The sequence below is a fragment of the Aptenodytes patagonicus genome, chromosome 1 (assembly GCF_965638725.1).
Source record: "Aptenodytes patagonicus chromosome 1, bAptPat1.pri.cur, whole genome shotgun sequence".
In the NCBI taxonomy this organism is placed as follows: domain Eukaryota; kingdom Metazoa; phylum Chordata; class Aves; order Sphenisciformes; family Spheniscidae; genus Aptenodytes; species Aptenodytes patagonicus.
This window is the reverse complement of record NC_134949.1, coordinates 67459740-67484487: the sequence shown is the minus strand read 5'-3', so window position 1 is coordinate 67484487 and position 24748 is coordinate 67459740. Positions and strand designations below refer to the sequence as shown.

The following is a 24748-nucleotide window of genomic DNA, read 5'->3' as shown; positions in this document are numbered from 1 at the left end:
ATAGCGTAAAATGTAAAGCTGTTTCAATCTGTGTAACGTTCAAGAGCCAACTGTACTGATGTGCAGGTCTGTTAATCTGGAGTGAATTCTGTGGACAGCACGAACAGTGGTCATCTCTGGCAATTTAGGGCGAAGGAATTTTCTCCCCATTTGGACTCCAGGCAACTTGTATCTGACTTCCTTCCATAAGGATGATTATGAATCGATGAGTTAGTGTGAAATGGTGATCTCTGTCTTGTTCCTTATGGACAAGAGACAATGTAAAAGCTAGCATGATTATGGCAGGCTTTAAAGGGACTGGACAAGGAAGGTCCTTCTTCAGTAACTTCACAGGAAGGCCCTAAATGTACTTAAACCAGGCTTTTTGTGGCTATTCTTACTCTTTTTTTCCAACCAGGTCAAAAGCAGGAAGCACTAGAATTCTTGTGAAGTGTCCAGCTTTGGGTTCTTTATGTTTCTGTTTTGGTGCAGTGAGCATTCCCAGGGAGCTGCTTGTTTTTCTGTGTTTCGTAGATGATGGTTGTTAATTACTTGGCAGGGAGACTGAAGTGCTTGGGGAGCCTGACAGCAGGCTGCCTGCCCCTGGCTTGGGGAAAGCCATTTGCCACTCCGAGCAGCCGGAGTGCCGCACAGCTGCACCGCTCGTGCTGCTGTAAGGGACGAGCAACTGCGTGTTCCTCTTCACCCACGCTTTGTTCTTTATCAAGTTCATAATTTTATATTTACTTGTAATCTTTCACATAACAGGGAGTAGTGCCTGGTAGCCTGTTGCGATGCTATTGTGCAGTTAATACCCTGCAGCCTGTTCTTTAATTAGGGCATATTACTTTAAATCTCAAGCCACGCATTTTTAGAGAATAGTTTCTTGATTTATTTTTTCTTTTCCTTCCCTACTGTTTGCTTCAACCCCGTTGAGATGCGATTCAACAGAATTAACATTATCTAGTGGCTACTTGCTTCTGGAAAGGGAGTCTTGTCATCCTTTCCCCATCACTGAATTTGCATCTTTGCCCGAGCTCCAGTGCATCTAAGGTGAACGAATGCATGAAGCTGGCTGCTTTTTTTTGGCGGTGTTGCATTTCTGGTGGCTTAACTTTCCCGGACTGCATCCTGGGGCTAAACGCATGCCAGCAGCGATGCACTGAAAGTGGCGGGAGCAGGCAGCCGGGAGGAGGGAGGGAAGTGGGTGGAACAACTCGTGTCTGTGACAGCTGGCTGCGGGTTTTCAGATGCTGTCCGGACACACATACTGCCTCAGCAGCTGGATGTGGAAAGCAGTTTCCATCTATCAGTGATAATTTTATTGGCTTGTATTGAATAATTGACTTCTGTTTGGATCTTTGGCTGTTCTGCATTTTGGGTATATTATATTATGTATTTATATTTTTAAATTACTTGAATGCTGTCAGTGTATATATTTATACAACTTCTGCTCAGATCTTCTGAAATAATAGATCAGTTACAGTTTCAACCTTCTGTAATTAGATTCCCCCCCCCCCCCTTTGGGTCTGTGGGGTTTGTTTGGAGGTGTGGTGTTTTGTTTTTTTTTTTTTTTAGCATCCTGTTTCTAAAAATGCTTTCTCTTAGCAGTCCTTTTATCAACAGAAGTAGCTGATTTCATGTCTCAAAGCATATGCATATTTTCTAAAATAGCTCTAAGTTGAGGTGAATATGAAATAACGGCACAGATAACTGGACAGAGTAGAAGATGAGTATGTCAGTGACTGACTTGTCAGTACACTGAAGCAGTGTATACTGAGCAAAATGGTGAAATTTGTAGTGAGATCAAATTTATCTTTTTTTTTTTTTAAAAACCTGTTAGTATTTGTCTAAAAATCTAAATACACTGTTATTTCATAATGGCTTATCAGTTATAGAAAGTCTTTTTGTCACTGTTTGAGTAATCACTGCACTTGCATAGTACTTACATGTTAATATATAATCTTGAATCATTCCAGTGGTTTGTATGAGATACAATCAGTGGCATTTTCTCCTCACATGACCCCAGTAGTGCAGGTGCTCTCCTTAATATGAAGTTAGACTGTGCTGCCCAACACGGTGTCATGCTGGTTATCTTATATGTGATAACAGGAAGAAAATAAATCATCTTAAGACTTGACAAATAAAGCGAAAGGAACATTTAGGGCTCGGTGCCACAGTCCTTGCTCAGACAAGTGATTCTTCTGTGATCGGTGAGTCTGCTTATACAAATGGGGTGTCTTATTTAGTAAATAGGAGCTCAGGACATTTAGAAAATTACGACTGCCATCTGTGCAAAATATGCTGGTATCAATTAAAAACTCAGTGAGAAAATTTTGGTGTTAAGTAAAATAGTAGTTGAGGGGACATTGCCCACCTCACACAGCTTTGCACGGAAAACTAAAAGGGAAAAATAGTTTGGGGAAAACTTGGCGGAGGTGCGTCCTGTTCATCTTTTCTCATGGTAGGGTTCATAATCAAAATGGCTATTAATGCAGTAGGCACTCAAGAAAGCCACACCACCTTGCTCAACCCCTTCCTTCGTCAAACGCATAGGAAGCTGTGAAGAGCGCGTGGGGTGGGGAGGGGAGGAAGTGACCCTCGGATAGAGGGCTCACCGATGTTCCCGTGATCGCGACAGGGAAGAGGTTGAAGTACGCAGTCAGGGCGCTCCCCTGACTTTGTGAAACACGGCCATGTGAGAAGCAGTTCTTGAGCGGGAAGTTGTCATATTGTGTCATGGCGCTGGCAGAAGGCTGTGCTGACGAGGAGGGAGGAACTACCTGAAGTTACCTGGTGTGGAAATGAGACAGTAATGGCAGGGTAGCTGACTTTGGTTACAGTATCAACTTACCCTGCCTTCTCCTGGCGTCATGAAGCTGCTGCTACTTACTGTACCCATTTTCTTTTTCAGTGGTTTTTTTGTGGTAACCTTGTGGTTCTTAACTTAATGAAGCTCATGGTACATGGCTTGTAGGGTCAGGAACTGTAGTCACCCTTAAGACTTGTAGATAGGCTTAATAAAAAGAAAGAAAAAATACTGTCCAAAACTGCTAAAAGAGATACCGACATTATTTTATGAAAAACAAGCCATGAAAAGTCTCTACAAATAAAAGAACAATATTGCATACTTTCGGTTTAGATTTTGGGCTTGATAATATGTGTTCAAAGACCAAAGTGAAAACGAGGGTTTGAGGGAATGTTTTTGTAATACAGGAACTAAGTATGTGAAAGAGCAGTCCTTGGTTCCTGTAAACAGAACTTCTCTTACTCGGAGCTCTCCCTTCAGTCATATGACTTTCTGGAGACATGGCTTGAACGTTGCTTCTCTCTGTTCATATAAGAAACCTCCATTATTCATTAAATAGTTGATGAACAGACCACCATCAGCAAAGCCATTGTCCCAGTGTGTACAAGTGTAGGTGACTCATAAGAACCTTAGTGTAATAGATGCTGTGTTCTTGGCGGAGGACCTCAGTCATAAACTACTACTTTCAAACCGCAAGCTGCGCATTGGCAGCCTATTCTAAATCAGCATTTTCTAGTCAAGGGAGACGCTGGCGTCCTTCCAGCCATGGAGCTGGCTAGTTCTGCCTGCTCCCTCCAGCAGCCCTGCTCCCCTGTGGCAGGGGGAGCAGCAGTGGCAGGTTTCTGGAGGTCCTGCCAGCTGAAGCAGCTGCTCAGTCAGTAGCAAGGCCCGAAGGCTTGCTGCCTGCCCTCCCTACCATGGGGGAAGAGGAAGAGGTAGGAGTAGAAAACCACAGCAGCAATGGCCAGGAGTAAGGTTGTCATACGTTACCTCTGTGACTTGCAGCCTCCGCAACCTGTCTCGTGAGCAGTGCTCTGTAATTCCACCCCTGCGGTCATCAGTAACCCTCCAGCTCCTCTATCCCTAAGGTGCTTCAGCATCGATTTTGCCACCGGTAGCCTCCAAAAACTGGGTGACTAGGGAGCAGTGGCACTGCTAGACTGTAGACGACAGTATGAAAGCAGTGGTCCAGTAGGGGAAAGGTGTAGGAGATGGTGGCTGCAGGGGGGCTTGTTCTCGGAAGGCTCAAAACTGTGCCTTTTTAATACAGTTTTTAAAAGCTCTTCACTGTTTCTTTTTCTGTTTTATTTTACACGACTAGTTAACATTCATAGTATATACCACTTGGACTTCTATCGAATTAACTTTGATTTTAAAGATTCCACATGTTGAAGGTGTTTTTTTGACTTGCTTTGCATTCCCTTCCCTCATATTGCATCTCCATATTCCAGAATGTGCCCTCTCTGATGAGGAATGCACTGTAATCAGTGCGTGTTGCATGGAGAAACCATAATTACTTCTAAGGAAATAGTTTTTTGGGCTTTTGGAAAAAGCCATTTGAAGTCCTGTACAGTGCTTTTTGTTTTATTGGAACAGCACCAGCAGTGCATGTTGTATTATTGTGCTAATCCAAAATTTAGACAAATGTTGAAAGATAATTCCATTCATTGCTGACTTACTCATTTTACTAAGACTCCCAGCAGATGCACAGGTCTGCCTACATGGAAATTACTATTAGATCAGAGCCAAAAGAACAAAGATCATAGCCAGACAAGGACAACAGGCTAAGGTGCACTGAGTCTGCCTGCTGTAGCCAGTGTTGGCAGGACATTTGTAGGGAATGTGAAATTCACTATTCCGTCCTCTACTTTGCATGATGTACAGTATACTGTGACTAAGATCAGGAGATTATTGATGTTCAGTCTTATTTTGTTAATATTTCAGTGCTTGCTGTTAAAGCTTGGACTTTATAATCTTGAAGCAGGTAACCTATTTAAATGTGGTGGCATCTGTAGCTGATAACGTGTCAAACTGTAGCTCTGTAGTAGCAGTTACTATAAGCTCTATTTCAGTCTAAAAATGAAAGTTACTGTGGGAAAGATGCGTGTTTTCTTCCAACTAGAACAACTATAAAGTTTGACAAAACATAGGAGAGGCAACACTGAATGCTTGAGTCTCGTGAATACGCACAAACCAAACCGGTGCAGTAATGTCTCATCTTAAACCAAGCAGATATGGGTACGTATCTACTTTGAATTGGGTTCTATTACTGATGCTCTGCATAACCCACCTTATTTATTAGAAATGAAATTATTTCAAAAGTCAAAGTTGTTTCTCTTCTTAGAATATCTTTTGTGTGTTGTGCACAGTTAAACTTGCTGAAGTTTTTTTCGGTTCTCCTTCTGTATTACTGCTCTGTACGTTGTTGTAAGCGGTTCACGTACTTGGCGTTATGCATACCACAATTTGGAAACCTCTTCTCTGTGTTACTATGTAAGGTAGCATATCTACCAAGAAGTTGAGTATTTTCTAGTTCTTAGCAAGTATTGTGTAGCAAGTGTTTGGCCTGCCAGTTTTAAGTTCAATATTGTTTCATCTGTTTAACTTCACCATCAAGCGTTGTGAGTGCATTCACATTATTCACAGGGGTCATTGAACTAAAAGAGCAGTATCAATACACTTTTTGCTGTCTACAATTTATACCTACCATATTTACTTGAAGATTTATTTACTCCATGCAATAAATGCTATGAAAGGGAGGATAATATTTGTTTGGTAGTTCTAGGAATGTTCCCATGCAGTGAGAAATAAGAACCTTACATGCTTTACATCTTCATTATTCCCAGAAAGTGGTCTACCTTCTTCTGTTGAACTTAGAATATTTTTACTGTGTCTGGAGAATAGCTTTTCAAGAAAAAACCTTGTATTTTTGCATTTTGCCAGCATATGTATCTGAACTACCCTTTAATAGAACCTGATCTGTGTCCTATGCTTTGCCAAGATTCCACTTTTCAAAGATAATTCTAAACCTTCTGATATTTGCCTTTTATTTTTTTGGCCAGCACTTTCTTGCAGAAATAAAACTAATTTCTTCAGTGAGACAGCCCTCCTGACTTCAGCAAAAGTTATTTTTTTTCTCTTTTTACAGCATTGGTTTATCAGTATTTCAGCAGTGGCTCACCACAGTAAAGGCTGGCCTGATGTTTAACCTTTAGAGCTCATCTGCACAGAAGAGAGTATCAGTATGAAGTTTTTGTACTATTCTGCAGCTGCAAAGCATTCACAACTCTGTCACCACTGTGATGGGAGAGGTGAAGATATATCAAAACACAAATGTGTAATTAACTTGAGAGGACAGCATTTAATAGAATTTGGAGGAAGGTAGATTTTTTTTCTCATGAGAGAAACTTGGACCTCCAGACTTCCTACTCTCCTCCTCCATACTCCTAATTTTCAGATAGTTTGGGCGTAGTCCAGTTATTCTTAAAACGTGTTTGGGTATGCATCAGCAGTATAAACCTCTTAGTAACGTGTCGGTTCCTCTCATAAACAGGACAAACCTGTGAAGGGTAGGTACCAAGTTACCAGAAACTTAGTTTTGAGGGCAGGTCTGTTTTGAGGGCAGGTCTGGACACAGTTGTGGGCAAAATCCATGACCTGATTTACTAGATTTCCTGCTCAGGCCTCAACAAATCTGTTGTAACTGCCCGGGCGAGAGGCCACTTTCTGCCTTCTTGTTTGTGCTCAGGAAGCTGCTCACTCTTGTCCTGGCCTTGCTACAGCTCCAGTAGTGTTTGTTGAGTAAGTGGATGCATTGAATTAGTCTCTTGTAGTGTCAGTGCTACTTGATGCTGTTCTGAACTGATCAGGAGGTGGTATGGCTAGGTTACTGTGGCTAAACCAATGCTTTGGTAGATAGACTATTAGCTGAACCTCCACATGTGTCCAGGGATGAGTTGGAAAGGTGAAGCTTTGCATTGATCTTGCACGAAAAGATCTAGCAGTAGAACATCAAGACCACAACCGTTATGACAGGTGTTCTTGGGACTTAGCACACTAGGTATACATAGCTATATAATTTGAAGAGAAGTAATTTTGAGACTTAGGCTTTGCCTCCTGGCAGTCACAAGAGAATAACCCTTTTCCCACAGACTTTGGTTACATCCAAAAGTGCTGCATTTCTTTCATTCAGAATGTATGATCAAGAGTGGGATTACAATGGCAGTAAAAATTGGACAGTGCTGGAACAGTATAGGTGCACTATGCACTATAAGCGGGACTGAAAATAAATATAACAGAAGACCTAATGATGTTGAGATTGTCTTCCTGAAGCTTATGGAACTGCTGATGGAGGACCTATCCAATACTAAAACATTAGTTTAACCTTTTGTAAAAATGGCTTATAAATAAACCATTTTTTTCATGTTACTGGCATTTCAAGCTGGCTGATTGTTAGTCTAAATGTTCATGGCTCCAAGTTATTTCTCATTAGAATGCTCTGAAAAAATAGATAATGCATCGCCTAGCTTCAAACATCCTTGCAGATGCAAGCATGTTTGCAAGCATTCTAGCTTCTCATTTCCTTAGAGGTGATAAGCAAAATAATTAAGTGCTTATTAAATTTACAGTGTTTATTTCTCTTTCCTGTTAGTTATTTATTACCTCCTCTTTTTCGCTTACATTCTTGCCTGCCCCCATTTTAAATTTTTTTAAATCTTTCCCCACCTTTCTCTCTTCTTCAGTGTATTTAATCATCCCCGATTATAAGAGGTGGTATTAATCATATACTAGTGAACACAGTAACTGGCTGGCAGTATTTTGTTGCGCATTGCATTTCTGACTTCAAGTAAAATTTCTCAGTTGTTACAATGCATAGGAATAGCAGTAGTATGCAAGTGTTTCTTTAATCAGGTCAGAAATAATCACAATGGGAATCTCTTCAGCTCAGTAAAAGCTGAAGGTTTTTGTAGCATGTCTGACTATTTGCATATATAATGGGATTTTAAGTTGTACTTGCAGGGCAACAACTGTATTTCTGAAAAGTAGACTGTGTTACTGCCTACTTAAATGGACAGAATGGAGCAGCCCTGCTGAAATGCATACCGCTGATTGTGAAGCAAGTATTTGGTATTTTTGTAATGTGCTGAAAATTATGTGTTTTGGGCTTTTGTTGTAATACGCTTGCGTGCAATACACTGGATACAAGTTTGTGGTGAAACAATTCCTGTATTTCTGCCACAATTTTCTTGTCTACATCACCTGGAAGGTAATATCTTTTTCACTGGCTAGAAACCAGGGCTCAGATTTCCAGGGATGTTAAAGGATGCTTTTTATCCAGAGAATTTGACCACTCAATTTTGTATAAAAGTATCGTGTGGCTAGGTTTCCATTATCTTTTTCCATTCCAGCTTTACATGTGAAGAAAGCTGTTCATCCTGATGTGGCTATACTACTCTTCAAAACTGCTTGAGGACATGACATGATTAACAGAATTACTAGTTTGAAATATAGGTTAAATGTCTGTAGCGTTCTATCTCCAGCAAATATAGCTTCCAGACAGGATGAATAATTTGTGTAATGGCTTGTACAACAGGAAGACCTTCTGTTTCCCCGCACCCCCCATGTGCTGAGTTGTCAGACGTGTGAAGCCAGAGTGTGTCTTGGGTCAGAACGCCTCTCGGAGCTTTTGATTTCCGTAAGCAGTTGCAAAAGATCCCGCTACAGAGAAGCAATCTTTTCTGTTGCTTGTGTTACGGTTTTATATTACAGTGGACAAGCTTTACAAAATGGCTTTTGCCCACTGAATGCAGCTAATATTTGCCAGTCTAGTGGGGGGCACGGGATGCTGACAGCAAAATCGATTCTTAAGGCAGCCTAATGTTTTTGCATTAAAGGTTTGTTTTCAGCTGTTCCTGGTTTTGCTGGACTTTGTATTAAGGCTGTGTGTGTGCATGTGTAAACCAAGTAGAATCCAAGTCTGAATATCTACTTGAGGGACTGGGGTTGCGTTTAAGTGGTTGCTTCAGGCCAATCTAAGTAAGGGCCGCTGCTGAGAGGAGCTGTCTTGTCCCCTTCCAGCCATATTCCTGGCTGTCCCCTTGTGCGAGCAGTAGAGCTGGGGTGGCCATGAGGTCAAATGGATCTAAAATATACTCCAGCTTTCAACTGCATCACTTCTGTTCAACCACACAGCGAGATGAGCAGCAAGCGCTGGTGCTGGTATAGGGGAAGGAGTAGCCAGAAGCAGAAGCTGGAGTGGATGGTGACGAGGAGGGAGGACGAGTGGCAGACCACAGAGCTGCCCTGTTCTCAGCAGCAGCTCCGCATCTGCCTCAGCTTAAAGTGATTATGAGTGATAACCTTAAACAGGAAGGAGTAAGTGCCTTGATAAAACTGTGTGTGTAAAAGAAGTTCCTATTCTGCCCTCAGCAATATGTTGTCTTCTTAGGGAATCCTTTTAATAAATAAGGTACCATTTTGATGGAGATTTCCAGCCTTGGCCTGAACAGTTGACAGCAGCAATGCCCCTTACTGAGCTGCAGTTGGGGAGCTGGAGATTTTGAAGCTTATTAGCTGTCAAATCTGCAGGCAAAATAGTTTTCAGAAAGCTTTAAGACTCACCCTTTCACTCTCATTGCAAAGTTATAAGAGTGATCTGAGTGTAAATTTATAAATTATGTGCAGTTGCCTACCTGACTTGTGCATCGTACTGATCCTGCAGGAGTTACTCTTAAATTTGTTTCTGAATTGGGCATTCCCCAGCTGGAGTGTAAACTGCTACAGTATAGTATGGGATTCTGTACGAGAGGGAAATTCAGCCTGTCGGCTCTTTGATGGAGACAAGAAAGACTTGCTGGTACGACCCCCTGTACCATCACCTTGGTCTGTCTAAGAGCTTTCAGTACTCCCACCTCCATAGGAGAGATAGAAATGGCACTTAAGGTACCTTCTTAGGCATTGAGGAATGGGGTGGGACAGAGCTCCCACTGCTGTAGTACTTTTTGTGTAACTCTTTGTGTATGGAGCGATACCTGAGGAAACAGAGCTGAGGAATTTCTGCCTAAGATCACAAATGTCTGAGAAGCTTCTGTATGTGGTGGGCCTCATTAGATTATCCGCATCGTTCTGGGACCAGCCACCTTTATGTTCTTGGGAGATCACTTGCTAATTGAATGAAATGGAAAAAGGAAAGATGCCGTGTTGCAGCTGCGGGTGTCTTGCATGCATTGTGATCCAAGTACTGGCACTTTGGTAGCGTGGGTTGTTGACCTCACCGTGGACCTCTGCAAGTCTCCACGTTTGTAGAGGCAGCTTCTTGGTGTAGGGCTACTTCAGTGTTTAAAAGGAAAAGTAAGCTGCTAAGAGATAAAGCATAAATACTTGAAAATACTGTTGGAATCCACAAAACGTTGAAGAATCTTTAAGCAGCGTTGAGCAATAGCTGTGGCGTCTCTTTCCACTGCTGTTCTAAGAGCAGGCTTGGCTGTTGCTAGGAATGGCGTGATATGATGGATTTTGCCATGGGAGAGGGAGATGGGTTAGATGAGTGGGTCCAGACTCTGCAGGCCAGTTGTTCAGGAGACATCAGAGGATCACCTTATGAAATGGTGGAGTGGGTTTTGGCTTTGCTTTTTTTGGAAATGTGCAAAGAAAACCCCACTCGTGCTTGCATTTCTACTGGTACAAGCAAGCAAAAGTAAAATGATGGCAAATAATAACAATAAATCTAAGTGTCCAAACTCTACCCTAATCATTTTCTTAAAAATGAAAATAATGACAACACTGCAATAAATGATAAATGGGTTTTCCTCCTTTCCCTTGCTCCTCCCCACAAAAAAGTTGTGGATTTTTTGGATTCAGAGGTGAATGAATTTGACCTAAGTGAGATCTCAAGGTCCTTCATATTATTATTTCAAGTTTTTGATTGTATTTACAGAACCAATTGCTTTCACACCCCCAAACAAAAGTGCATGGTTTAGGCTTGTGTAATCACATTCTAATAAGTGCTTTTATTACAGTTTCCATTGTTTGAATATGTTTTGCTTTATATTTTCTTCCAGCTTTCTTACCAATGGCAGCATATTGATCCTCTTAATCAGAATAAATTCCATTCTGCTAGGAAGAAATGAAATAGAAGATTCAGCTGGCTTTGTGCTTTGCCTTTTTTTTTTTTTTTTTTTTTTTTTTTTTTAATACTTACAATAGGAGCCCTTTCCTACAAAAAAGCTGCAACACATTTAGGTAATTTTTGGATGCTACCTTCCGTAATAAAATAAACTTTTTGAATGTATAGCATTTTGTGAACACTTTGAATACAGAAATAGAATGGCTGAACAAAAATGCTGTTTTTTCTATAGTTCTTCTGTTGAACAAGCACATTGACAATTCAGGTAGGAAAAAGTCTGTTAGAGGTTGTAATCTTTCTATGGAAGAGCTTAGGCTAGTAATGGTGGAAGTCTTTTTTTTATATCCAGCTCTTCAGGGTTTAAACAACATAATAAATTTCAGCGAAACGCAAAGCATGTTTTTAGGATGAGACACTCTTAAAGGGAAGACGAGTATTCTAATTTTCTCTGTAGAGAAGTGTTAGCACTTAATAAATGTGTTTATAGTCATTCTACCTTATATTTAATCCTGTTTCTAACTCTTGGGTTTTTGTATGTATTTGTTTTTCAGGCAGCAGCATCTGTCCAAAGTCCTTAATATTGTCTAGATCTTGTACAGCGAGTGCCACAACCAGGCTAGTTGAGCAGAATGTACACAATGAAGCAGCTCAGGGAATAAATGGAAGTGTGCCAGTCAAACAGTCCCCACGTTCAGCTTCAAATCCAAAGCCACAAGGTAAGTAGTCTCAAATATTTTTGTTAGGGAAGTTGTTCTTCATCTCAGATTTGAAGAGAAATAGAGGACCTTGAAAGACCTGTATTTGTCAGAAAGAAAATAGTGAGGTAAAAGCTTGCTACTGAGAAATACAAATGTTCTGTAAATGCTTTATGAATCTGTAATTTCTGATAGTATTTTGCTGAAAAAGGTTCTCAGAAGGAAAGTTGGACTTACTAATACGTTACAAGCACATAGGGTCTAGCTACGCTTTTTATCTCAAATGTCTAGTAATTTGCTGTGCACTTATTGCCAGGCAGCAAGTGTTAAATACGTTCTCTGCCCAAGAAGTGGCTAGTAGGTAGAGATGGGAGAACGCATGTAAGGCCTTTATTTGTATTAAACTATTGCCAGGGCTTATTTTTTCAAAAGGATTACTGTATTTGAGCTGGAAGGTGTTGATACTATTTTTGAATTGGAGTGTTTGGCAGGCTGGCTTCAAGGCGGGGGTGGTGGGGAAGATATTCAGGGCCTTTGGTGTTCTAGCGAAGCTCGAGAGGAGCCCTCCTGCAGGAGTATGTGGAAAGATGGGAGCTTCGTGTTTTTCTGCAGTAAAAGCTGACCAATAATGTCTGTAGAGTAGAAGTAGATTTCCCTTTTCTGTCCATAAATAGTATCTTCAGTTTTAGAAGCTAAATAGGTCAACCTACACGTTACCTTTATATAGCTAAACCTCAAACCATCTTTTTACGTGGTCTTCTCAGTAATATTGATGATTCTGCTTGAAGTTGATCCCAACAAAGAGTCAGTATGTTCTGGAAATCTTGGATTTAAAGTGAATCTGGACTGATGTCTTTTAGGAGTGACATGCAATAGGAACTTCATTAATCTCAAAAGTTTAAAAAAAAAAAAGGGTAAGTGTAGAAGACTGATACTATGATCCTGCTTAGTGAATTGGATTCTGAGACACAGTGCTGATATGAGAGAAACTAGAATTACTTAAAGAAAACTAGATCACATCTAAATCACATACAGAAACTATAATCACATAGAGTCATCATGTAGTGGATTTAACAATCTGTGTATCAATTAATGGGAAAATGCATTGTGAAGAATTTTGCATTAGTCCTGAGTTCATCTTAGAGTTAAGGGGGAAGAAATTTATTAGGGTGTCAAGAAAGTTTTGTTTACTTAGGGAGAATGAGAGCAAAATAAAGCTGTATTTTTCGTATTGTTTGTTTTTATAGAACTTTTGCCAGTATTGTTCACTAAACTAAGATGCTTCTATCAGTCATATGTAAACATTACTTATCTGAGTGGTCTTTCTGCACCAGTTTGTAGGTCTCTGAAACGCGTTCTCTGAAGCTGAGTTAACAAGAGAACACATGTTCTTCTTAAGAAAAGTATTTTAGAAATTTGTTAGTGGATAAAGAGAAATGGGCAATCATTAAAAAGATTTTAAGCCTTTCAGAAACAAAGCCAGCCCACTTATTGTAAATTTTAGCTGTTAGATAAAGTAGGAGTTGGCTATTACTGGACCCCATTCATTCAAGTAGTTACGTAGCTGCTGTTGCTTTTTCCTGGCCATGACTTCTGTTGTTTGTCAAAAGTGCTTGCTCCAAAATGTGGCATAGCCAGGAATAGTGCAAGAAATGCAGCTGTGTAGATTATATTCAATAATACTGTTGTAAATAGTATTTTGTGCCTGCTTTGTTCATGGCCCTATGTCTTTCTCCATTTGTTTCTATTAAATATGTACATCATATCAAAGTTATATAGTATATCTTTTTGGCCTTTTTATTTAATTGAAGCAAAACAAAATAGAATGAATGAGATAAGCATTTGGGAGTCCAAACCATCCAAGCAAACTAAATTGCTCTAATTTATTGGTTTAAATGTGGCTGCTAATTATTTTTTTTGGAACAGCTTTTCATATACAGGTACAGAAACGTTTTTGGTTTATAGTAGCAGGAAATGTTTTTCCAAGTTGTTGTTCTAGTCATGCAAATACTAAGTGTCGTTTCGTAGTGAAAGGCAACAAGGTGACAGACCTGAATTGTAATGCCAGTGTATTTGGTTGTTGATGAACTAACTGCAAAATGACCTTCATCTAACCTACCAAAATGTATATAATTAAAATGAGAGATAGAAAGATGACTTTGAGGTTGCGTTACAAGTGGGGTACAGCTATTTTTAGTAAAATTAGCTTTAATAGAGGAAATAGAGCTTTAATATAGAGGAAAAATGTCCAAAATCTTGCATTTAAGTGAACCCAGGACTCTGAAGCTGTTTTGTCTGTACTTCGTCTCTAAGAAGTAGTTCAAATATTTGGAAACAGATCACAGGGGTAGCTAGGTCAAGTGAATAAATTTCTGCACAGAATCCAATATAAAATTCTTTCTTTTCATTGTCATTTTTTCCTCTGGCATTTCAAGGAGAAAACAAACTAGCTGTCTGATACGCTAACAGTAAAAGAACAATTTTTGTTCCCCAATAATTCCTTCCATCAACAGTTTAGCAATTCATATGTCAGATTTCTGTGTTGAGTACAGTTTAATTCATGAACGTCTTTGCAAATTTGGAATAAAGCCTGAAACTGACTGAAGGCTGATGAGGGAGTTGTGCAAAGAAATCAGGACTGCGGAGAAAAGCAGTCACAGTCTGCACCAATTGTGAAACACTGTGTTTTGCCTTTGCATCAATGCAGTGCACTCTCTGATAAAGTAGACTAATCCAGGCTGGAGGTAGTCAGTGGAAATAGCAAAATACGCTGCTGAGTTCCAAGGCAAATATGATGCACGAGAGATGAAGCAAATTGTTAGATAAATTGAAATTTGCCCTTACCTACAAATATTTGGGCAGCGATCTGAACCTAGCAATAGCAGAATGCGTGTAGAGTGACAGGTACAAATTGACCAGTTATTTCTAGTTTCTTCTATTCCCTGCTCTCTGAACCTCTTGCATGAGTTTTATATGATGACCAATTACTAAATACTGGGCACTGAAACTATTGTCAGTACCAGGCAGTATTATTGTAGGATGGAAAATATGTTGAAATGTCAACACTTCTTCAAAGCAGTGAAGTGTCTTGTCAGTTCAAGACTGTGCATCAGTTGCTCATTTAAATTTTTCTAATGAGTGCTTAGGAGTACTTGTGAATCTCCTGCTGAGGCTGAAGAGGCATTTTTGTTTGGGTTGGAGATGATTTTCCACTCCAGAAGATGGCCTGGTTTTGGTACTGTGAAATGGTATGGACACAAAGCATTCAACACGTAGACTTCAGCAGTCAGTTTTAGCTGACTATCTACTGTGTAGCATCAATCCTGTCCTCTTTTCTCAGTTAATTATAGTTTAGTCTGTGGTTTTGAACGTATTCAGTGGCCTGGGCCCAGAAAAGCTGAAAGACCTCTTAAAGGTCTGGGATGTAGACTGTACTTCTCTGGAAAATGAAACCTCTGCAATTAAAGGTGAATTGAACTAAAACAGAGAGCTGTTTCTAGCTAGACTTCTCCAATCTCAGTGGTGCTTTAAGAAACCTGTAGCAACATCTCTTTCATCAACAAAACTGCTAAATCCCAAATATTATCTCCAGGAAGAAGACAAACAAGAGAACAAAGCACATCTGATTATTACTGGTCTTCTTTCTTAATATATTATTGGAGGATACTTGTTCTGATGTGATATAAAAATGTGGAAATGTACATCCTAAAGAGATGACTTTTTCTCTCTCTGCTGAGTCTAGGTTACTAGTTATTTTGTACTGTTCTTGCGAGTGTAAATCTTTGGTATCTATCCCGCTGTGCTCATTTGACCTTCCTGAAGGTGATGGAGCATGCAAGGAGGTGATGAAGGATGACTCAGCCAGGAGAGCTGTAGTTGCTTGCCACAGGAACTTTTAACTGTGTATTTTCATAGAATCAAAGCGTAGCAGCATTTTTAACCAGCAGGAGTTAAACACGTAGAGGGAGATTGAACATGTCATACTTTCCAAGAGAAGAGATAAACGATCTTTGCTAATATGCCTTGGAGTCAGCAAAGGTGGTTGCACCTTTTGAGCAATTTGTAGCGTTTCCTCCCATTTCTTTACGTATATGTACAAAGTTCAATGCACAACTAGGCACTGCAGGTTAAATCTTGCTTAGGTATTTTGGCTAGTGTTATACACTAGCAGCTACCTGAGTATACTGAGGGGTTTTCTTTGGGCAGAATATGCAGTTCATATCTCCTAATGAGCTCAAAATTCTACAGTATAGAGACGAGTATTTATAGACTCAAACAGAGCTCTGTATTATGTAGGGTATTACAATGGGCCAGTCTTTTTTCTTTTTTTCTTTAAGATCCTTACTGTGTGCACATTGAAAAATAATCTGATTAAAACAAAACACTTCAGAAGTACACTGAGGGGAGAATTAATGGAATTTGTTTTCCATAATCCCTGTTAACAAGGTTGACCTTACAGGAAGGTTTGCGGGTTTTTTTTACACTACTGATTCTTTTCATTGATCTTGTGACTGTCCTTTTCCCATTGCTCTATTTCTAAAACTTAGCAGTAGCTACAGCAGCAGCTGATTAGGGGAAATGCTGTCTGTTAGATGGTAATGGGGAGTAAAGAAGAAAATATCTTGCATTAGTGAATTGGCATGGCTGTTTGGTTTGTGAGTCTCCTCTGAAGACGTTACAGGGATTTTCAATATACAGGGATTTTCAATATACTGGGATTGTCCAGTTAGACCAGGGGTTCCTTGTGCTTGCCCTACTGAAATGCTGCTAAGCTGGGAGTTTTTTCAGTAATAGCTGCAAAAATGTGCGACACCTCCGTGGAATGTCCTAGAATTTGATTTTTGTCCCAGTGGATCCAGTATAAAAATAGCTTCCAATGAATTCCTTCTGCTTTATCAGTAGACATTAATTCCCTCAAGTTTAGTAGTTTTAATATATTCTTGTGAGGGTATTAACATTTTATGAGATGTATAAAAGAATTGAAGAGGTGTACGAGTCCATTAAATAAGAGAATTCACAGGACCGTTGGTTATACAACATCCATTGCAAGAGCAAGAAGCGTTTCTACAAACTAGCATAGTGCTGGTCAGTAAATCCACCCAGCGTCCCCTTTCCTTCCATCTCCTCCCCGAAGGAATGGCAGTGCCCACACTCAATTACGTGTCCTGCTTTTTCCCAGCTTGCTTGTGTCGCCTTTTTCAGCTGTCCCATCGCCTTTGTCAGCGCAGCAAGCAACTCAGCGCTCGAAAAATTCTGATGCTTGTTGGCCCAATTCTGCCAGACCTTCCCCGAACTCCCTGAGAAGAGGGGATATAGGGAAAGCTGCTCCACCGCTCTGCAGCTGCGCCTGATACTCAACCAGTTACACAGTTTAATATTCTGCTTGTTTCAGGATTGCATTGTAACTTTTCAAAAATTGCAGTATTTTAAGTCATCCTTTCTGCACTGCATCCTTCCCCAAACTTGCTTTTTTGCTTGTGTTAATTTGTATTAACATAAAGCTTGAAAGGACCAAAGATAAACATATACACAGTGAAAGCATCTGATCTACAGTAATTCTCTTCCTTCTCCCTCTGATTATTTCATTTGTCATCAATTGTAGTTGATATGATTGAAGTCTTAAGCTTTTTGTGCTACATTCGTTTCTTCATAGAGTCCCTCATGGTAATTTCAGACTGCAGCTATCACTACAATCTCTCCTAAGTGCAATTAGATTATTGGAAGCACAGATAAATATTATCTTCTATAAATTTAATGTAAGGTAGAGATGGAAAGTCATCCTAAATCAAGTGTTCCTTCAAGTTTATCGTAGTCTGTGATGGTATATTTGCAAGAATTTTTTCAACAACACTTTCAAATGTCAGCTGATAGGATTTAAGCTAATTCCTGTGGTGCGCAGGTTTTCCAGGGTGAGTAAGCTATTCTAGAGTCAGTGATGCGAGGAACATGGCTTTTTCACATCCATCTATTGTGTATCCCATAATAGTGCTTATTTTTTCTACCATGAGAATTGCACGTGATTCCTAATGCCGATTCCTGTCCTCCTTCCCTTCATGTTTGCCCCCTGGCAGGTCTGTGTAGTCACTGGAGGGCCGGTGCCTGTGGCACACCGGAGTGTGGTGCCTGTGGAGCAGTGGCCAACCCCTGGGGCCGCCGGTTCCACTGGCAGTGCATTGCCTACTCCTGCTGATTTATGCCTGCCTTTCATTAAAGGGCAGATACAGTCTTTATTTTTCAATTTCATATCAAACGCTTTCGCTTCTCCCCATAATATGTTTTGGGACTGTGTGTGTGGGAACGAAGAGAGTTGTGTTCTTGGGAATTAAGGTCCTTTCCATTAAGTCTCTCTTTCTGATGCAGCTGGAGGTATGTTGCTCTGATAGTGGAACACATTCGGGCCCTGTCTGTGAAGTGCTTTTGCTGCACACAAATGCTGCATAGTCACTTAAAGGGATAAAAGTTAATTTAAAGATTCCCCCAGCACTTGTGACTTCAGTTGCTTTATGTGTCACCTTGTCTTCTGTGTTCTAGCCACTGCTGCATTAAACAGTGGCTGATCATTAACAATCTGATTAGAAGGACTTATGGTAGCGATGGGGGAAAAAGCAAGAAGAATAAAAAATATTTTCAGGGGGCCAGGTTTTCAGCAGTATAAATAGACAAAGGTTCGGTGAGTAAAGGAAGCTCAAAGCTGAAGGCAAATACCTTTTCCACTGACTATTATTATTGAAGTCACGAGGGAGAAGGTAAAGAATGAGAGCACCAGAGTTTTGGAGCAGCAATTTAAATCTGTCTCTTGAGCTCCACAGCACAGCTAGATCCTTTGATTATGCTTAATTCTTTTTTACGATAAAAACTGCGTTTATGGAGGCCACATACATGTTTACTACAGTACACTATAAAAAACCAAACAAGAATACCCCCCAATTTTCTAGCTTGTTAAAGTAGCGTGTGGTTTGGCTTTTATCCAAGACACATAACAAGATGTCTGATACCAGGCAGTGCATAAAAAAACCTATATGAAGTCCCTGTCTTGATAAAGCAACTTCAAGGTTAAGTAAAGCCCAGAACATCTCTTCTTCATTACTGTAGCAAGTTCTTATGCAAAATCTCATATATGTTCTGACAGTTCAAAGAAACAGTTCATGAGCAATTGATTATTGTTGTTGTTTGCAGTGCCTCCAAAGCCAATTCATCTGCAGAAGGTGTCACCTGTTGCATACCAAACCCCTAGGCATAAAGCTTTATCAAATCAGAAACCAAGAATGGAGGATGAGACACCCACTCCTGTTTCTAGTGTCGCAAAGGAAAAGTCCAGTAAAGTGTCAGATCTCATCAATCGTTTTGAGGGAGGCAGGTATGTAATAGAATTTGAATTGGTTTGTAACTCTGTGGTGTGTGGATTATTGGAACTTGAACCTGTGAGGAAGAAAGTTGGTACCGAGGTAGTGCTCAAAACGATCCCTGCCAGAGGAGTTGATGGCAAAACTGCACGTGTTTTGAAATAGTGCAAGCTAATTGTATATTTGGCCTGTACGAGGTGTGCTTTTTGATAAGGTGCTAGTCTTAATTTTTCTTTAAAAAAAAAAAAAGAAACAAACTTGTAGCATTTTTAAAACATCTTGAAAAATGTCAGCAATTTGAAATAAGTGGTTTTAGAATGAAACTTTGTAGCTAATCTTGAATTCTTTTGTTCTTGCAGAAAAAACCCATACTTCTATAAGCAAATAGAAAAACCTGAAATCCTGATTTTCCTTTTATACTGACTTAACCTCTTCAGATCATTCACATGAAGAGGGTGAACTGTACGAGTTATTTGTATTGATATGGCATACATTCACTAAACTGTTTGCTTTGTAGTGATTTTGGTGGAATAGCTTGATGTTTTTGAGTTTTGATACTGCCTTTTACAGGAAACATTTGGAACCTCAAGAAACACAAGCCACAGTGAACTCTGCTTTCACAAAACAGTGTTACTTGTGTGTCTTGAATTAGATATATGTGACGAGCATTATGAGCTCTGAAACAGAAGTTACGAATATATCCGCTCTGTATAAAGAGAGCGACCTTCCAGAAAGCCCATGACAGAGGAACAGCTCAAGAAACAGTCCAGTTTCAACGCTGAGCGTTGCAAGTTTTGAACGTGGCTTTCTTGTGTTTCCTCAGGACACTGATGTTCTGAAGGGATGCCCCCTACGGGAACGAATGCATGATGTACAACAGAGCATGTCCTTCTGAGGAGCCAGAGTATTAAGACTTTCATTGAAAGAATTTCCCCTCAAGATGGGGGAAATTTAATCCTTTATACAGAAGCAGCTGAGCATTGCAAAAGTACGTTTGTCTAGTGGAATAGAAATCATTTCAGAGCTTCATCTGCAAGAAGCTTCTGTCATTAGGCAGAGACTTAATTGCACTGCTGTCGTGACAGCTGCCAAAAGATGGGAAAAAGAAATTACTGCAGCACCGGAGGTCCTGTAAATTGTTCTAGCTCAGGTCTCCGGTCCTGTTATCACTTTGATTCCCAGTCTTCCTCCAAAGCATCATCCAAGTCTTTTTAACAGTGTAGTATCCCTAGAAAAACAATTTTATCCTTTCTGAAAGGAAACTCCTCAGGTTCATCATGCCCTACACCAATGAACCCTAAATTTCTTCCTCCTAGGCATGCCTGCTGCTTTGTACAGGAACTCTTTATAGCTTCCTTTATTTGCCTAATATTTAAAGAGAGCAATGAAAACTTTCTTATCTGTAGACTTCTAAAAATAAGGGCATTTTTGTTTTGGGGGAGTAGAGGAAGCTGAGTTGCTTTTTGGCCAACATCATTCATAAAGTACACCCAATAATATCTGTCCAATGATTAAATTCTCCTCAAATCTATGATCTCTGCTTATGAGAAACTTCCATAATTAGCATGCCAAGTTCTGGAATATCCCGCTGTGGCCATGGAAGCAATTCCTGTTTTTTAAATGAGTTCAGCTCACAAAATGTGTCTTCCATGAAGGTGAACTTCACTTGTAATTATTGGTCTTCAAATGACTAGGTAGCATGTTCATGAACTGCAAACTGTGATTGTCAATTATGATAACATATTTTCATTACTCTGTACAGCCCACAAACATGTAGGCATGGCAAAAAGTTAATTAAACCTATTTGCTGTGTGCATGCAGTTGAAAAATGTAAATTAATTCTATCTTGGAGTTAAGCTTATTTTTTAAAAAAAGGCATAATCTTTACACAACTAAAGGAAAACTAATTTGAAATTTTTTTGTTATATGATGGAAGAAGATGAAGCTAGTGTAAGATATTTTTTGAGCTCTGTGTACAAAAGGGCAGGATATGCTTACAGTGTTTGTGTAAACTGTCCTATAAATAAAGAGTAAACGTACAATTTATAGGCAGTCTTCATCTTTCCAGAAGATTAACGGTCCATACTAGGAACAATATGTTAGAGAACAGTCATGATATCGTTTTGCAAGTTGAATATGGCTTGTTAGATGTACTTCAGACAAAAATGTATAGGTTTTATTTTGGTTCCAAAGATTTTTTTTTATTTTTTTTTAAACTATAATGAAGCCAAGCACTTTTACAGAGTAGGCTAACATTTATATTACTCTAAAATTCAAAATCTCCAAAATAAAAGAGAGAAAGAGAGAGTGAAAGGTACAAATAAGGTATAACATATGTTTTAAGGGGAGATAAAATATGGAGGGAAAAAGCCTTCAGAAAAGATGCAGCATGATGAAAAGACACTGCTAAATAAGGAAACTGGGGGAAGAAATGGGATAAGAATTTAAAGCTCCTCCTGCAATATGCTGAATTAAGGAAAGGGATGCTAAATGTTCTTGGACATTTTTCATGCATTTTGTATAATTAAAGGGCAATTAGGGAACAGGCTGCTTGTTAGTTTAAGAATTGTACTGGGACTTGGGAGACCCTGAGTCTTTCTCCATTTCCACCAGTAATCTTCTGGGACACTTTGGGCAAGTTGCTTCATGTATCAGTGCCTCAGTTCCCTTACCTGTTACGTGTAGCTAATCATACTGTCTTCCATTTTACAAATGAGATTCAAGACACATGAGGTTGTAATGAATCAATATGGATGGCACTCTGGGTTTCCAGTAAGAAATGCATGTTTGTGTGTGTTTTAATGGAATAATGCAGTTCAAGTCTCAATGGCCTGAACTTCCTAATATTAACGCAGGAAAAAATGGTTTGGGAGGAATTGATTATATGGTGCAACTCTTCTGCTCCCCGTACCAGGGATTTGCTATAATGCCATGTTTAACTTTTTTCCTCTCATCTATGTTTTGCTTGTTCGGTGTTTTTAGCCCGTTAAATCCTAGTGATTTGAAGAAAGATTCCTCTGTTCTCCACATTTCTAAATCTCAAGGAAGATACGGGTCAACACCATCACCTCAGCCAAAATTCCCCTCCCAGCACCCACTAGAAAAACAGGGAAACAGTAACACCGACAAAACTCAGGTTGCACAGCTACATACAGCCAACGGAGTAGTAGCACAAGACCAGACGGAAGATGAGGACAGGAGATTACCTGATCGTGGCTCTGCTATGTCCACCCTGGTTCCAGATAATGCCATCAACAGCAGCTTGATAAATGGGGAAAGAGAAAGTACTTCCAGAGAGTCATTGCAAAGTATGACTGCCTGTGAAGGACAGATGCTTAACAGCTGCTACAGGACTCCAAGCAGTGATACACTGCTCCCATCTGAAGATGAAACTCTAGAAATTAATACTAACATGAAGGAAGAACCAACTGAAGAACTCAGTAAGCAAGACCAACCTGTAGAAACAAAGGTAAAAAGAGAAAATGTTTCATTCTTGCTATATTACTGCTTTGTGTATTTTCTCTAGGTTTTTATTTACAAAAATAGGAGCAGGGCAGAAAGTTGAAAATCTTTTGGTTATTTTTCCTCTGAAAATAAGACAGGAAAAAAAAGTTCTGTTTGCCTTTCCCCCTAATTGCCTTCCCCCCCCCTCCTTTTCTTTTCACTGACATGTGAATCCTTAACTTGGATGTAGTTGTCAAGTCAAAGCTCGAAAGGCAGTGGCAGTCTGCTAGCTATCAGATAGAGACAAGGTTCAGAGTATACTAAATATATGTCTTGAGGCAAGGAGAACTTATATCACGATGAATTTGAGCTTCCTTGTAAGGAAGGTTTTAAATAATTAAGGGAAATAAGTGGGTGGAAGAAAATCTGTCTTGGGAAAATTAATTGCTGAAAAATTGTGCATATTTCTGCTTCTAAAAGTTTGATTATGCAGTTTGCCTTCTTGTGCTGAAGCACTGGTGGCCAGTGAACATCATTAACAGTTCTGGTCCAGCTGTGCTATGGGTGAGTCATGGCAGAGGGGGCTGGGCTGGACCCTCCCAGCCTTCCTCTTCACTGCAGAGCCAAACAGCTGAGCGCTGATAAAGCCCTTCACTGCTTGTCAGGAGTACACCTGCATCGGTTAGCTACAGACCTCTCCAAGCCCTTGAGTTTGGTTAGCTAGGGGTCGCATACATCCACGCTTGAGGGTAAATTATGTGCGGGGGAAAGGTGGGTCTCAAATTCTCGTGTATTACAGGATAAAATATCCTAGGTAATGACAAGAAGGCACTGGGGTGTGGGGGTTTTCTTGTCTGTTTTGGGGTTTGTTTTTGCCAGTAATGAATGAACGTTACAATTCCCGTCTAAACATAAGCCTGGTCATGGTCCAAGGCACCTTTAACCTACCACACCTCTCATTATGTTTCTATCTCCTGTTCTGTAATGCCTGTTTCCCCTCTCTGTGCCAATAAAGTGCTGAATGCTCTGTGGGCAACGATGTTAAGCTTGAGTCCAAGTCACGCAGTAAGGTGCTGGCAGCGTGTTCAGGAAAAAGCAGAAATGGGAGGCAGTCCTGTTGTAAAGTCCAGGAAGGAACTGGGCAAATGCTAATGGCAACAATCTCATCAAAATCTGTCTTTGAGCTGCTGGGACCAACACGTGTGATCTGTCCTGTATTGACCAAGAGTCAAATTGTGAGGTGTAACATAACTGTTACTAGATGTATTGTTTGCTGCTGCTTGAAGGGTAAAAAAACCGAAACAAACAAAACCCATGCAGGATGACTCTTAAGTCAGCATCGGTGGAGAACCGAATCTTTAAAACTGAACTGGGTCACAGCAGCACTTCCTGAGGTACCAGCTTGCTTGCGATACAAGGACATCCCCTTTAGTCTAGTGAGATTAAGAAGCACGTCTACCACAGACTGATCTAAGGACCACGCTTTACAAAATCGAACACTGATTTAGTTTGGATTAATGCAGCCTATAGATTGAAATCAGTCCTGTGGAGCTCTAAGTAGCTGCTGCCATGCTGTCCGGAATAGCGGGGAGGGCGATGAGGAACAGGAGAGGTCTGATAGAGCTTTAAGCTGTTTCTGTGTCCAAGCCGGCACTGGGAAGAAGTAAGAGCATTTAGACTGTGATTTTTGCTAAGCACCCACTTAGTAAAGAATCTTTAAAACTGGGATGCAGTCCAGTTGAAGTTGCACTGCACTGACTAACAGCACTCTTCTGCCCTTTTTAATTAAGCAAGTGTAGGTACAATTGAGTAAAAGCAATAGGAGCAGATGCATGTGAGTCATAGACAAACTTTAAATTATGCATCTGATACTTTGCATCAGTATCAAAAAATATATATCTTCTTTGTCTCTTGCATGCCATATCTCCTAATTCAAGGAAGAGAAGAAAGTGGTGCTATTTCTTTGTAAATACATACATGTACAGCAGAAGTAAACAAAGTCCACTGCTGGAAAGGGTGAATTAAATTGGGGAATGGTGCAAAACCAGAGCAGAAATTACTTTTTAGACGTGGAAAAGAAAGCTTATTTTGAAATAATGTTGCTCTTTTTTTTTCCCCTTATCACTGTAGATCTGACTAGAGTCAGATTATTGCAGGTTCTGGAAAAGTTGAGACAAAACTTAATAAATTTGGCAGTGTTCTGAAACATTTTCCCCAAATGACCAGAGCAGAGCGTGCTTTATTTCTTTTATTTACTGAATTAGGTTGAAAATCACAAACCACAAATATCACAAGCAAAAAGACAATTAAAAGTGAAAAGTTTCTTGCCTTGCAGCAGAAGCACCTTCTGTCA

At 40.0% G+C, this 24748-nt stretch overlaps 1 protein-coding gene across 6 annotated transcripts in view; it reads left to right on the top strand.

Annotated features, from left to right (window-relative positions):
* Positions 1 to 24748, top strand: part of FGD4 (FYVE, RhoGEF and PH domain containing 4) — a 112241-nt gene that overhangs the window by 60528 nt on the left and 26965 nt on the right. For 5 of the 6 annotated variants that reach the window (XM_076340529.1, XM_076340554.1, XM_076340537.1 and 2 more), the window contains exons 2-4: positions 11465 to 11629; positions 18785 to 18965; positions 21934 to 22420. In XM_076340529.1, coding sequence (XP_076196644.1) covers positions 11465 to 11629; positions 18785 to 18965; positions 21934 to 22420 — 833 coding nt within the window. Of the gene's footprint in view, positions 1 to 11013; positions 11030 to 11464; positions 11630 to 18784; positions 18966 to 21933; positions 22421 to 24748 lie in introns of those variants that run through there. The other variant, XM_076340562.1, reaches the window with a different exon arrangement.